The sequence below is a fragment of the Tasmannia lanceolata genome, unplaced genomic scaffold (assembly GCF_043159265.1).
Source record: "Tasmannia lanceolata isolate RefF3 unplaced genomic scaffold, GAP_Taslan_0.1 ptg000044l, whole genome shotgun sequence".
NCBI classification, from domain to species: Eukaryota; Viridiplantae; Streptophyta; class Magnoliopsida; order Canellales; family Winteraceae; genus Tasmannia; species Tasmannia lanceolata.
This window is the reverse complement of record NW_027518721.1, coordinates 14,620,505-14,636,180: the sequence shown is the minus strand read 5'-3', so window position 1 is coordinate 14,636,180 and position 15,676 is coordinate 14,620,505. Positions and strand designations below refer to the sequence as shown.

The window sequence follows — 15,676 nt, the reverse complement described above, 5'->3', positions numbered from 1 at the left end:
TGATTACCTGTAATCCACTTCACAACCAATCAAGTTTAGTATAAAAATTTAAAACTCTTACATCCCCAAATTACGAGAACTAGTGTGCCATCAATCATCTAACTAATTCCCAAAATAGAAACACTTGCCACGTGTACGGCTGCGATTGATCCGGGTACTCCTAAAACTACCCTCCTTGTCTCCTTCCAAATTATTTTCATGTCCGATTAGAACACAAATAGAGTGTTTACATAAAGAAATCTATATATGTGGGGATAGAAACTTAGAACCCACACGTTTTTTTGCTGCTTTTTTTCTTCTTCATGGGTTTTGCCCATCTCTTTCTCAGGCCGACTTGAAATCTTCGCTTTCTCGCTGTACCCAATCATCAAAACTAGGGTTTATCTCTTATCTTCTCTTCTTTGTAGCATCAAACCCTAAAAACCCACTGTCGATTTAGAGGTATTTTGCTCTCTCACTGCCTTTAATTTTTTTTTTTCCACTTAAATCTGACTGTTTTTTTTTGTTTCTTGATAAGCATATATTCAACCAATTATAATAATATTTGTATATATTCTTTTTTTTTTTGGAAATTCTTTTTGTGGGTTTTACTGATTGTTCATTAAAAGGATTACCCTTTTTGTGTTTTTCTAGGAAACATGTCTTGCTGAATGATTATAAGCCCACATCTATTGATTTTTTTTTTTTTTTTTTTTTTTACTTAAGTTGCAAAATTTGTGGGATTTATTGGCTTTGTTATGTGTATTTAATAGATTTTCATTAGGTTAATACTAATTTTTCTGGTTTCATTGAAATCACGAAGGTAGTTTTGTAGCATCTTTTTTTTTTTTTCTGGGTTTTACCGATTTTACATTAGAGCAATACCCAGTTTTTGGTTTCTTAGAAACAATGAAGTTTTGTAGGATTATAAGCTCACTGCTTTGATTGGTGTCTATTTTTTTTATTTGGCAAGATGCACTACTTATTGGATATGTCTTGTTCTCTAGTTGTGTGTTTTATTGATTTTCATTAAAATAATACCTATTTTAGAAACCATGTAGTTTTGTATTGTTTTTGTTCACGTCATTGATTGAATTTTTTGACCCAGATTAGATTTTATTTCTGTTTTTTTTTGTCTTCTGGTCGATTTTTCGTTTGGATAAGGTTTTCTGGTATTACAAATTCACGCCTTTGATTTTTTTTTCCCTCGAGATATAATTTTTATTGGGTTTCGTGGTCTTTGTGTGTTCTACTGATTTGTTTAATTGTAGGACTCTTCCTTTTCTTCATTCTTAGAAATCATGTCCTTTATTTATCTTTTCTTAAAGGTTCATTTTATAATTTCTTGTCTTTACTTTTTTTTGGGTTCTATTTTTTTGTCATTAGAGTAATGTCCATTTTTTGTTTTCTTAGTAAAATATGTTATTTTGTAGGATTAACTTCATGCCTGTAATTTCTGTATCCTTTCTGGCCAGTATGTGACTTTCCTTAGTGATATCCTTTATCAGCTTTACCAAATCAATTAACTATTAGATTATAAGTTCATGTCTTCAAGTGAATTTTTTTTGCCAAGATGCAATTTTTGTTGGATTTTGATCTGCATTGTTTTCTTCTTCTTATCGGTGATGTTTATGATATTTGATTTGTAATTGGCCATTTGTACTCCTTTTATTTCTGTTGATAACACATGGTTATGCGATATTTTCTACTTTGGAGTTTTGAGACGGTTCATATCTTTTAAACAATTGGAGTTTTATATTGTTATGTGTTTTAGATTGTTCATGTCTGAGTTAAGGTTGAATTATTATGCTGGTTGATTGTGAATGAATTTTATTCATTCCTCGAGGGTTAGTATTAGACATTGTTAATAGTTTATCAAAATTTCTCAAATTTTGTGATTTTTTCGCCTGAGCAGTGAATGGTTTGATGGTTTTATTAATCAATGATCTTTCACTTATGACACAACTTACATACCTTTAAATTTATTATTGTGCTTTGCCTGTCAATAGAGTTCCTAACATGCCACTTAGTGGTGATATCATGAGCCCTGACAACAATGGGTTTATGCTTTATCATCAACATCTTCTATATGTTTGTTGGACAGATCCAGTAACAAAACTTCACATGCTTGTAAAACTCATTTTAGTGCTCGTTTTATATTCTGTAGTGATATTTGAAATCATTTAACTCCCATTGTTTTTTTAGCTTTTTAATATGTGGAGTTGGGGGGAGAGGGGAGGGAGGGAGGGTGGATGCTTGTCACTTTCCAGTTAGATTTCTAACTCTCTGTACATAAATTTTGTAATTCCTCCTCTGAGTGGTATTGTTATTCTTTATTGTATTTGCCCTTAAAACTGAAGTTTGAAAGCAATCTTAAGCTTATGGAGCTGATTTCATTAAGAAAGAGCTCGTGTCCTCTACACGGTTCCACCTCTCTAGTCTGAATTATCACATTTTGATAGTCCCCTTTCACCATAAAAAGGCCCAAAGATCTTGATAAGAAATTGAGCTGAGTAAATCCTCACTCGGCATTCTCCTTAGCCAGTCTTCTGATTGTAACCGGGAAGAAGTAGACCAATCACCAATTCCTACTTTTCGGTTTGTCTTGACCAATAAGTTGTTTGCTAAAGAACTTCTCTCCTTCCAGTGTGAAGGTTTATATCCTGCTAGTTATGCTAGAGTAATGAACAAACTCTAGGGGCATGTTTGGATCTATGGAAAGTAAATTTTTCCTGGAAACATTTTATGGATTTTTTTCTGAATTTTCTTTTTCTTCTCTTTGCTTCACATTCATCAATTTCTTGAATTTTCAATTCTTATGTTTGGCTTCATCCATAGCAGTAGAAGTCGGATGTAAGAACTGAAATGGAACTGTACAATTGTGAAATGGAGCAGTAATTAGAAGTCGGATGAAACCTTCCTGCTATCATCCTTATATGTTGGGTTTATAAAACTCAGGAATATGAAATGGAGTAGTAAAATTATGAGCAAGAACTAGAGTAGTTACCTCCCTACTTCTGCAATTGAGAGATGGAAGACTCACATCACGATGGACCTTAATTTGTGTATCGCAGTGCAAACAATCCAGAAAAAGAAAAAGAAAACAATCAAGCTAAAAAGGACAGAAGGAAAGACGACATTCAAACAATAATTCTACGAAATGACCTGTTTCAACCCTTAAATTCTGAATTCATAGAAAAAGGAGGGTTTCTCGAACGGAATGCAGCCGTAAACAAAAATAAATCACGTGGCGAGAGGAGAATTAGTCACGTCTGATTCTGCCATTACATCTTGCATGAGCAACTGAAATAGAAGATTAAAGGAGTTTTAGGGTTAGGGTTTCTTGCATGGGATGTTGCTTCTTTCAATGTGTTATCATCTTGATGTGAAATTCACTAGCTATTTTTGGCGCATAATATGGGAGATAATCAACCCTAAGCTACAATTCTTGTCAGCCTTCCACCCCAGACAGATGGGCAAACTGAAGTCGTCAACGTTAGTTTGGGCGAATTAATGAGATGCCTAGTCGGTGATCACGTGGCGAGATGTGATTTGATGCTACCAATGCCGGAGTTCGCCTACAATAGCTCTGCTAATATATCCATAGGGTGAAGTCCTTTGGAAGTCGTCATGGGAATTCAACCAAGGCGTGCATGTTTGGCATGAAGATGGATGTTGATGGACATTTTGTTGAAGTAGGGGTGCCATTAGCAAATTATGAGGGGGACTATTAACGTATTTTTTGGGCTTCCTTATCGAACTTACTAAGTATAGTACCTTAAAAACTTACTAAATATAGTAGGTTTGTATTTACTAACTATGGTAAACTCGTATTTACTAAAAATAGTAAGTTCGGATTTACTAAAAATAGTAAACATGGGTTGCTAAAAATAGTAAGTTTCAACTAGGATTTTTAATTTGTATTAAGTTGTTATTAAAGTTATAATAGGATTAGAAGCTTAGTCATAATCATGGTTTGAAATTTCGGTTTCGGCATAAATTTCGGACCTAGCCGAAATCCCGAAATTTCAGCCGAAATTTGGTAAAGGTGCACGAAATGTCGATTTTTTGGGACGAAATTTTGGCTGAATTACCGAAATTTCGGCTGAAATTTGGGAAAGGAATAAAAAAGTAATATCTTTTTGCAAATTTTGCCGAAATTGACGAAATTTCGACCGAAATTTGGTACATTTCGCCAATTTCGGTTTCAAAATGTTTTGGTTTCTGTCTTGACCGAAATCCGTCATGTGTTTTTGTGGAATAAAAATTAAACCACGCTCTCCAAAGCTTGGAATACCCTAGCCTAGGAGAAAACCCCCCCTTGGGAGACCCCCCAACCCCCCCCCCCCCCTCTCTCTCTCTCTCTCTCTCTCTCTCAATATTCTCTCTTCAAGTTTGATGTCTTGCAGCCCAGCTGCACCTGCTGCCACCACCTACACTACCTTTGCAGTTTGCCTAGTCCCCTTGACCCCTGTCAAATCTGCAGATTCCTGAACCACTCAACCTGCAGTTTGCAACCTCCCATAATAATTCCCAAACCTGCCGAACAGTTTTGCCGACCCATATTTGATTTGTGATCAATCCAGATCCAAAATCAGCGCCCAAACCCTTAAACTGAAACTTGCAACTTTATTGGCTGCAAACCTTTAAAAATATCACTTTTTGCTTTTAACCCTACGACCCCTTTACATCACTCCTGATCTATTACAGGTCCAAGAACCTATTTCACCCATGGCCAACACATCAATTCCTTTTCCTGAGCCTGTCTAGAATCTCAAACCTGCTTTTATTCATCCTGCAGAATCTGTTACAGCGTACTTTCAACCTAAACCAGTCCCTCTTACCCCCATTACCAGTCCCTAAACCTTATTTGCAGATTTTAATCAGTCCCTTTCCTACACTACTACCATCTAAAGCCCACCTTAAACCTCCCCACCCCTTCTCAGTTGGTTATCTTACGCCACCTTTTCTATCTCTCCCCCTCAAGCTGATATGTTCCTCTGAACATCAACTTGTCAATCAAACATATGTGATGGTCTGTAGTGAGGCCTATTGTGAATACATCTGCAACTTGATCATGATTACTAATGTGAGCTGGAAATACCTTACGATTCTTCATTTTTTCTCCAACAAAGTCGTAGTTGGTCTCAATATGTTTAGTTCTGCATAAAAGACATGATTCTGTGACATTCTGATAGCACCCAATTGTCACAGAAAAGAGTATGGGTATGTAATATGAGTTGTAGCTTCTGTAGTTCGAGTCCAATCCATGTAAGCATTGTTATGGTTGACGCTATACTATTTAGTCGGCATCTACTCTTGATCTAGCTACAATGCGTTATTTCTTACTTCTCGATGACATTAAGCAACCATTCACCATAATGCAAAATTCTATGACTGATGGTTTGGTATTAGGATCTCATGCCCAATTTACAGTAGAGTTTCTTGTTTCTTCAACCTTAATATATATGTTTTGATCTGTCCCATAAAATATATCATGATGAATGATGCCTCTTTTGTATTCCATGATGCTAGCATACCTGATTTACTATGTAAATAATATCCGGCCTAGTAAATGTGAGCTTATGAAGAGATTAGGCCACGGAAAATTGATTCTTGGGTTTTGAAAAGGGCTTAACATCAGAACAGAGGTGGGGGTTTTGAGTGACTTCTTGTTGCTGGCTGCTGGTGGTGGTGCCGATTAATGATTTTGGCGTGTATAAAGAGGCCATTTTGAGGGAGCAAGAAGGTTCGGGTTCTTAGAAGCTTGTTGACGTTGTACTGATGGTGTCATTCCTTCCAGTCTTTCTGACTGAGATTGCCGTGGCTGAGCTCAAGGTAATGGTTGGGCGGCATCAGGAGGAGCAGCCGTAATGAGTAGTGAGGTCAGGAAAGGAGAATCTCCTTGCAGATTGCAGAGCAGTGCACTGGAGACGATATTTGGGGCGAAGGCGACAAGGTTTGGCAATGCAAATATGGATTGCAGGCATGGCAAAGATAAAAGTGGGAGGAAGAGTCAACCAGCGGCGCTGGCTTCGGAAGGGAGACGGGGTTTGATGCAGCCGGTTCTTGCTTATTGCAGAGCAAATAAAGTCAGTCACTAAAAAGAGCAGCTTCAGTAGGGAGGTGGGTTTGAGGCTAGAGAGGGAGGGAGGGAGATGTTTTCTTGGTTGTTTGTCAAGGATAGCGAGGGAAATCTAATAATTCTACACGGGTCAATCTGGAAAATTAAGAAAGAGAAAGAATGGAGACTGTCCACCTCAACCTGAACAGTAGAACTCCTATTCTGGTATATTATATTGGATAAGTTTTGCATACCGGGGGCACCTTGTCCCCGGCGATGTAATTCAGATACAGATATAAAGAAATTGACAAATATCATAATGTTACCCTTCAAATATATATATATTTTTTTGAAAGTGGCAGTCAAAAAAAATATCACAAACTACATATATGATATTTGAAGGGCAAAAGACCCTTTCTGACACAGTGAAACCTTTAAATCTTCTTTGCCTCATTTTCTTGTTATGCTTGCTTACCAAAATGGTGTTACGCTACTTGTACAATAGAAATCTCATTATGTTTCCATTAATATCATTTGATCTCAGAAGAAATTTCTCATATCCAGACTTGTACTTGTATTCAGGTGATTATTATGTTAGCAACTTAGAGGGTTGCCTCTGTTACTGGTTTTTTTGGATATTGCATTTAATATCTTTATGAGATATATGAGTTCGTTGTCCTCATCCCAAACTGCCTGCCTTTACTGTCTAGGATCTAACCTTACCACTTTTTTTATAGCATGCCAACGAAAGTTTGCCACTATGCTGAGCCATTTCCTTTTATTAAATCCACCTTTTTTTGAATGGCAAATTATTAAATCCACCTTTCTGGACCCCTCTGTTGTGAGTCTTGTGACAGAAAGTCAACAACACTGTTTTAGGATTTAAGCAAGTAGATGAATATCATTACAGCATTCCAAGAATGAAGGCTTCGCACACCTGAATTCAGCATCTGTTTGATTTTAATATTTTGAATCTTGGAAAAATTTGGTCTTTTCCTTTTTATTCCCCTTGTACTGGCCCCTGTTTGAACCAAAGTTCTTCCTTTTACAGGACAAAGGTGTATATTTCTGCGATTAAAGAGCTATAGAGAGGAGTAGCTGTTCCAGGGTTCAAAGCAGAGAACTTGAATCTGAAGTGCTGCCTTTTTATCTTTGCGTGTTATCATAAAAATAGCTAAGACGGGGGCACTTTGTTGCGTGGCCGCTAGGCCACATGGACCTAAATCAAATACCAACAGTAGAGACTGTTCCATGGACCCCACCGAACCTCATTGGCGAACAAACTCAAGCTTTTCTCCTCCACCATCAAGGAGATGGGATTGTAGATACCAGTCAGATGGATTATCTCGTGGATCTCATGGAGCTCCTCTATTTGGGTCATCACTATCGTCAAATAGTAAAGGAAGCAGAAGCAGGGTGAGCAGTGAGCAGTATCCCAACCATCAACACACTGTGTCTGATGGCGTGCTTTCTTATTTTGGAAGCCCATCGGACAATTTCCAGGATCCTCATTGGACGCCACCTGTGCAAAATTTCAATTTTACCGAGTTTGCTACTCCCGTGGGAGGTAATTGAAGCCCATTCGATCTCTTTTAAATAGACATGGCGTAGTTGTCAATGTAAAGTTGTGGCTACTTTGGGTTAAAATATCATTCTTCATGATGTTCTCTCTATATTCGTTTATAGTTGCCTCTTTCTTTCATATGGGCTAGTAGTTGTTATTTTCTTGAAGTGCAATAATATTTTGCTATTCTGCTTGCTTAGCTGTCATTGCTGTTGTGCTGGTATACGGTGGTGTGATGAGTTGAAGTCCCTTAACTTGTGGAATCTATATTTGTATTATATTTATCTTTGATAGCTCAACTTCCCAAGGATTTGATATTAAACTAAGAATCCCGAGGACTAGGTAATTTAATGTACTGTTCTTGTCCTGTCGTTATATTGTCTTAGATGGTGTTTTCTAAGCATCATTTTAGTTGTCAGTATGTGGCCCCAGTTAGAGAATGTGTTGCATGAGGATATCATCATGATTTTCCTCTGTTTTGTAAGGGTAGGGTGAGATTAATTTTTATGGATTTTGTATTTGCTGTATTAGGGTAGTGGACACTGCTTGGGGTTAAATGGAAATGTGTCGGGGATGAAGTGGAATCAGAAATTTGTTGGTTGTCATATTTAGTCTCATGATTTCCTATTTAGGTGCCACCTATGATTTGGCCGACACTTTGAATTTATTGCAAACATCCGTGTCGGACGTCCGACATGACACCTGTGTCCACACGTGTCGACACTCCTTTAGACACTTTTAAGTGTATTGCTAGAAGTGTCAGTAACTTTATATGTATGTACGTGTATGAGTGTGCCACTATTTCTAGATTTTTAGAGGTTTCCATGTCAGATACCTCGTATGCATGTCGAAACTCAGCACACTAATCTATGTCCACACATCATGATGCTACAAACTTTCTATTTTAGCCGTGTCCTCATTTCTAATTTTTGGGAGTTTGCTGTGTCCGACACTCCTTGTCCGTGTCGACACGCGACACTCGTGTCCGTGTTGCCACCCTTATTTCCAGCTTTGCTATTGCTTGATGCTTGGCATCCAAGGCAAGGTTTTAATTTTCGGTTTCGGTAGAAATCTTGTAAAATCACGGAAACATATGGAAACTTATGCAAATAATGAAATTTTAAGATGAAACTTGGAAAATGCTAGATTTACTTTGTTATGTAGTTCAAATATGTTACTTCCAAATATCATTCTCTACGTTAATGAAATGAAATGCAAATCATAAGCCTTTCAATTTTTTTTCTATGATTAAAATAAAATAAAATAATAATCTTTCAATTTTTTTGTCGTTCCGACCATCTTGGTCGAATTTTGGGAATTTTGACGGAAATAATGAGGTGGAATGAATTCATTAAGATTTCATTTTGGTGGGGATGTAAACGGAAACATCTGTCGTTTCGGGGAAATTTAAAACCATTCCAAGGTATATTATTTTAATATTTTTTGTTGCCACTCCTGCTTCACCTGATCCCTCTTTTTTGTTGTTTATGATAATTCCTATAGACCATTTCCATGCTTGACAAAAATTTGAATGCTTTACCAACTTCCGTATGAGAAATGAACAAGAATTCAAGGTACTGGTTGCGTTATTCCTCTGCTTTTAGGTGGAATGCCTCCTTCAAATTCTTGCAATTCCTAGACTCTTAGGGACCACATAATTCCTAGATGCAACTCGCCTAAAATGGATTATTTTCATCATTTTGTCCCTTTTCTCACTTCTGTACTTGCCTCTGTTTTTTGCCTCCCTTTATAACCATGTGTAGAACTAAAATTAAGGTATTACCTTATCTCCATTGGTTGATACAAGAACCATTGAATATGATTGCTGTTCTCTAAATCTTCATTCGTTACATATGGTAACGATCTGTTTCTTTAAATTGCATTGGAACTGGCTGGTGTTCTTCTTTTTCTCTTTTTATTTTAACGATCTGTTTCTTTAAATTGCATTGGAACTGGCTGGCGATCTTCTTCTTCCCTTTTTATTTTCTGCCTTCATTTTTAATGTTGTTTCTTTATTAATCAGATACCCTGTTACCTTTTTTAATCTTCAATTTACCTTGCTGCTGCCGAACTTTATTACAATTTCAGTTCTTTGATGATAACATGCTCGCCTCTGAAAGTTCTCTACTTTTAGGTGGTAACTAGCCTCGGACTTTGGATGTCTTTATTTCATCATGTACCTGAGGGTCTATCTTGATGGTTTAATATCTTGGCTTTTTGAACATCTGCTTTCAAAGTTCTTTTGTATCCATCTATGGCCTCCACATGCTGTCGTTGGAGATCTAAGGTTCAGTGCTCTTCATTTCGATCTTAAGTACAACACCTGGCCATGGAGTGCAGGGCCCATTACTAGTCCTCATTTGCTACCAAAAAACCTTGTCATGTGACAGTGACACTAATGCTATATTCTAATAATCTAATTATATTGTGATTTGAAAATAGTTAACAGTAGCGTCTCTAAGTTCTGTCAGTCTAGCACTGATTTTCAAAATGTAGGAACTGAAAATTTTGTTTGAAAATGTTGTGGTTTCATTTTTCACATTAAGCTGGGTATTAATTGATATCACTGCCAATTTTCTGCCATTTGCGAATGTAGTAAAATTCTGATATTTAATTTCTTATTGAATTATCATCTGCACCATCTTTTCTCTCCTAAATTAAACTTATTTTTCCTACTAATTCCCAAGATTCATCCATTTACCTTGTTACATGCTTATACTTCTTGCGCTACTAACCTAGAGATTTATCATGCGATCAGGATCAAGGCCCGATACCCCTCTATTTGCCCAGTCTACCGAGGTAACGTCCAACAATTTCGAGTCCCCTTCACCGCTTTCTGAATCTGCTCTATGGGAATCCTCTAGCAAGCAACCTGTGTCCTTACCTCAGCGCAACTTTTCGGGCAGGCGCTCTTTCATGTCAAAACCCGTTTACCCGCTTGTGTTTCAGAATCCCGTTTCGGATAGTGAAGTTTTTGGATTATCTGACACGGCTAGTGATAGCAGGTTGACGCCCTGTGAGAATAGAACCTCACCTGTGTGGGCCAATAGTAGCACTTCAAATCTCGAGCTTAAGTTCCATAAAACCCTCACCGAGTTCGAGAAAATGGAAGCTTCTCCGGACCCCAGAGCGAGTTCTAGAAGGGAAGGATTCAGGTGGAGCAATGCTAGCAGTTATGACATGGGTCTCGATCGAGAAAGCATCGATATGAGCGAAAACATAGACTTAGAGAACTTCAGACCTTTTGATCAGAAATGTGGGTTGTGTGGAAGACTATTGTGTCAAAAGTCTCCATGGAGCTCGTACCGGATTGTTAGGAGCAGTGATATGCCTATTGCTGGAATACTCCCTTGCAGCCATGTTTTTCACGCTGACTGCCTGGAACAGACAACACCCAAAACCCAAATTCACGACCCCCCTTGCCCCACTTGTCTGAAGACTGCTAGTTGGACGGACTCATCCTCATCGATTTCAGAACCATTGGAGCTGGCCTTAAGATCCGTACGCCGAAATCAAGGAGTCAGCATTGCTGTTGATGGTGTGGGGACCAGTAGTAATCAATCTTCAGATCAAATAGAGGGTGTTCTGAGTAGAAACCGGTCTCTGCCAGTGCCTCGTCGAGGTGGTTATTCCCTGTTAAAAAATCATTTCAAGAAACATTTTTCTTTCAAGGGGAAGGCAGGAAAGGATCTCTTAGGTGCGAAAATGTTTTGCCGATCTGGGTCTTCTTCTGAACTCCCCGTCAACCAAAACGCAGTTGGGTGCTCGAGAACAGGTCAATCTTCTAAAAAGTAGTTGAGCACTGGAGATGGTTGTTGGATGTATCTGATAACCATGTGCTCAATAATTTTGCATTTTTTCCTCTTTTTGGAACCAGTGGTAGGAACCCATGTACACTTATGTTCAAGAGTCTAAGATCTAAGCTTGATTTTGTTCAAAGACATCCTAAAACATCAGTGCATATGGCATATGAGGACTAATTTTAGCTATAAATTCACCTGAATCAATCAACCCATTTAGTTTGAAGGAGTCTGTAGATCTTTGCTCTCTGATGAGAGCTTGCAATCTTATTTCTTTTCATATAAGTTACCTTTTACCAAAAGAAAAAATAAAATAAAATAAAATTATAAACCCATGTATAAATTTCTGTTGTTATTGTTTGCACAGCCATCAGAGGCCCCAATCCATCTGATTTTGCAATCTGTTTGTCAGTCATAGATTCAAGCTGCTGAAAGTCTGGGTTTTATTCCCAGACACATTTGTGGCTCTCTTCCTAGACAGATTCCTTTCTCATATGATCATGTCAACTACACCTTTTACATATTTTCTTTGTTTTCAGACTTACCAGAAGTTTCAGGGCAGGAAAAACAAGCTTGACTGGTTTTGGTATCTTGAATGCTGACATCTGTTGATCCACTGCACTGCTGTTGTTCCTATTTGCATCCATCTTAGGATATGTATTTCTGGGCCTCTACTGTTAGCTGCCTTAACACTTCAACAGGGTCTACATGCATCTTTTATGATATTTCTGTCTTCATTAATAAAATGTCTGAGTCTTCTCTCTTTTCTCCCTTGAATGCTCTTAACAAACCACCTTCATTCATTTTATTCATGCTCTGTTTCTCCTACCATCTTTTGCTTTTTATCTTGTTTTAGTCCATATAAAAACAGGGAATTGCCAGCGCCCATTGCCAAAGGCTTTTCGCGAAGTCAGATCATCCGCCTCGTGAATGGAGGCAAAAGCTGTTGTCTTCATTCACGAGGTGGCTGGTCTGATATGCGACAGACTAGCTGCGAATTGCCTTTTGCGATGGACGTAGCAAATCCCTATAAAAAATAACTATCATAAATCAACTATCCTGTAATTGGAAGTAGTTTTCTTTTCTTGTCACCTTCTCTTATACGAGAAGATTGGTTTTTTGTTCTAATACAAATTTATTTTAAGGGAAAATTATACTAAGATAAATACTTCATTTTCTTCTCCATATACGGGTTCAAAATCCGGTAGAAGTGGCACCCACGTACGCGATCTAGACCGTTCATCTTATGGAAATATTTTCCGACGTAAATAAATGAAAAAAGCTTGTGGATTCTCACTGTGAGGGGCTTGCAACATTAATTAAATGGATTTTTTTTGCTAATAAGTACCTAATATCTCAATTAGAATCTCCAATTGGTGTGGCTTTTTCCGCCATTGAAGAACCATCCATGTGGGGCCCATTGAATGAACGGTCAGGATCGGATAACTTGTGTAGTACTAAATTAGAGTTGGCAACAAAGAAGAGAAAAAATGACTTTTATTAGGGATAATTTTCCTTGTGTTTAAATCCAGGGCTTTAACGATTAATGGTAAAATGAAAATTTTGGCCCTACAAGGGAGCATAAGTAGGCATGTATGTGAAATCAAGACCGTCAATCCTGCAGAACATCATGATGCAACCAACATGGAGATGGATCTAGGTGGGAGGATAGATGGATCTAGGGCTTAGGATCATCCAATCAAGGTGTTCTAATGGGGTTGATTCCAATTAATTTTTTTATCAGAAGCTCAAATTGCACCATTTACCACTCATGGCGGATTTATTTTGAAAATTAAAAAAAAATCATGATTCCAATAATCGCTCAATTGGGCTTGTCTAGAGCTCTTACGATCCAACAGCTAATGGCACAACATACGGTATAACCTACTTTTTAAATTTCAAATTTCGGATTTCGGTCAAGACCAAAACCAAAACGTCTGAAATCAGAAATAGGCGAAACGTTTCGAAATTTCGGATTTCGGCGAAATTTGAAAAAAAAATATATTAATTTTTTATTCCTTTCAGCCGAAATTACAGAAATTTCGGTAATTTCAGCCCAAAAAATTGACATTTCGTGTGTCTTTAACAAATTTCGGCAGCTGAAATTTTGGTTTCGGCTACGTCCGAAATTACCCCTGAATCCGAAATTTAGAACCTTGGGTATAACCATGGTTTTAAATTTCGACCGAAATCCGAAATTAATGCATCAAAACTGAAACCGTCATTTATTTCGGCTGAAATTTCGGAATTTCAGTCAAAATTTAGGTCGGAATATCGGTTTTTCCGAAATTTGACCTAAAAAATATGTTTTTTTTAATATTAATTTAATATTTCACTGAAATTTCAGCTGGAATTACCAAAATTTTGGTAATTTCGGCCGAAATTTAATATTGAATAAAATATTAGTTTCGGGTCAAGTACCAGATTTCGACCGAAATTTCACGGTCCGAAAACGGTACGAAACCAAAATTTTAAACCTTGGGTATAACACAGGCACCAGAAGCACCAGAATCCAAGAGTGTAAATCATTCACTTATGGCGACATGAACACCAAAATCAGTGCTTTGGTGGGCCTAGATGGGTAAATTTGTGATAAAAAACCAATCAAGGGGCTGGGATCATCCAATCAAGGTGGGGCAAATGCCTATGGGTCAGATCTGTATTCATGGTCAAATGAACAGACCTGATCACATCCGTGTACAAAAAAACTGGCTATTATGATAGATCATAATAGCCTTCGTCCTGTGTTTGGATTGTCGGAATCAGGAATTGGAATCGGCATCCTGTTCTGATTCCTAATCAGATAGAATCGGATCCAGGGCGGGATTCTGCAATCCAAACATGTCTTGTGGTTGATATTGTGGCCCCACCATGCCTAGAATCATCTTGGGTCACAATTCTTTAAGGACAAATGCCACACAAGATAAAGGAACCTGATCGAATGGTTGTGATTGTTCGATGAGCTATCCATCATTTACACAAGTGGGTGCATGTCACACTATGGGATTGAAGGGGGTTAAACATGTGTGCAAGTGGTTCTACACTTGGGTTTCTTTTCTAAGTCATTAATTGCCTGAGTAGACTCTATTTTTTTCATCTTGGACGAGAGTGAGAGTCCGAGTTTGTAAACACTGCTTTTACCATAAGAAGATAGAAGATTAGGTATTGGATTGGGTTGCATTGTGTTAGCTATCTAACCAATAATACCAAAAGGCACAGGGTTGATACAACACAATATGCTAGGCCCTTTAAACATGCCCCATACCAGGCTGAGTCCAACCTAGTCTCAAGGCAGACCCCCACTTAGGACCCTAACAGATTGTATGTTCTAGATATAGAAGAAGAAAATGTCCTAGTAGAATGGGAAAAACTAGGTTTTGGATAAAATATAAATGAGAGCATAGTTAGGATAAGGGTCTATTGACATTAGGGTAGTAGGCTTTCCCTTTCTAGTTTCTATCCATTTTAAGCTTTTCAAGTGGCCATGTGATCCCATGTGCGCCTTACTATTTACCATTACAACTCTTCTTGGACTTTCTATATCTTTTGAAGATAGAGTTTGCTTATTTATCTATTTTTGAGGGTGGGGGGTTGTCATTTCTCCTATACAGCAAATGGAAATTTCCATGTGTTTTGCTGTTCTAAAATAAAAAATAATGCTAGAAAACTCAAGTGGTCTACCAAACTTGTTAGTATAAAGTATTTCCAATTATGTACTCCATGATTTTCAACTTCTTGTGATCTCCATGATGTAAGTATTAGAAATGGGTTACATGAGAAATGTGTTACATGAGAAATGGGTCATTGATTTGACTATTCACTCCATACTATCTGATTCTTGCCATCAACTATCAACAAAATGAGGAGAAAATTAATTATGAAAGCACTAGTATGTGAAGGTGTGAGAAGAGATAATATGATTTGGAGAAGTTTCAAGATGAAAAATGTACCCCTAGCTTAGTAGAAAGATCACAAGAATCTGTATATTTTTAATGCTTTTTTTTTGAAATAGCAATGTATATTTTTGATGTTAAAAGAACAAAGAACAAAATGAAATCACAAGGATTAATAAAAAAGAACATAAATGCAGGCTTTATATTTTTAATGTTAAAAGAAAAAAGAACAAAATGAAATCACAAGGAATAATTACATAAATGCTGGGTATGCTCTATATCATGGAGATTTGAATCTTGGAAGTGAAGGAGCCATTCATCATTTGTAAAAATGCAATATAAAGCTTGGATCATGGTTTAATACAGAGCATTGATG

At 37.4% G+C, this 15,676-nt stretch overlaps 1 protein-coding gene across 1 annotated transcript; it reads left to right on the top strand.

Annotated features, from left to right (window-relative positions):
* Nucleotides 1-212: 212 nt before the first annotated feature.
* On the top strand, nt 213-11,633 carry LOC143863906 (uncharacterized). The gene is made up of 3 exons (XM_077374688.1): nt 213-441; nt 7,095-7,610; nt 10,366-11,633. The coding sequence occupies exons 2-3, from the start codon at nt 7,295-7,297 to the stop codon at nt 11,400-11,402; spliced, it is 1,353 nt and encodes a 450-aa protein (XP_077230803.1). The 5' UTR covers nt 213-441; nt 7,095-7,294; the 3' UTR covers nt 11,403-11,633.
* Nucleotides 11,634-15,676: the final 4,043 nt, after the last annotated feature.

Bases quoted from the DNA above. Each gene is read 5' to 3' on its own strand.
- LOC143863906 (XM_077374688.1), top strand. From the start codon at position 7,295: ATGGACCCCACCGAACCTCATTGGCGAACAAACTCAAGCTTTTCTCCT. The intron at 7,611-10,365 runs GTAATTGAAGCC...TCATGCGATCAG, and splicing joins GTTTGCTACTCCCGTGGGAG to GATCAAGGCCCGATACCCCT.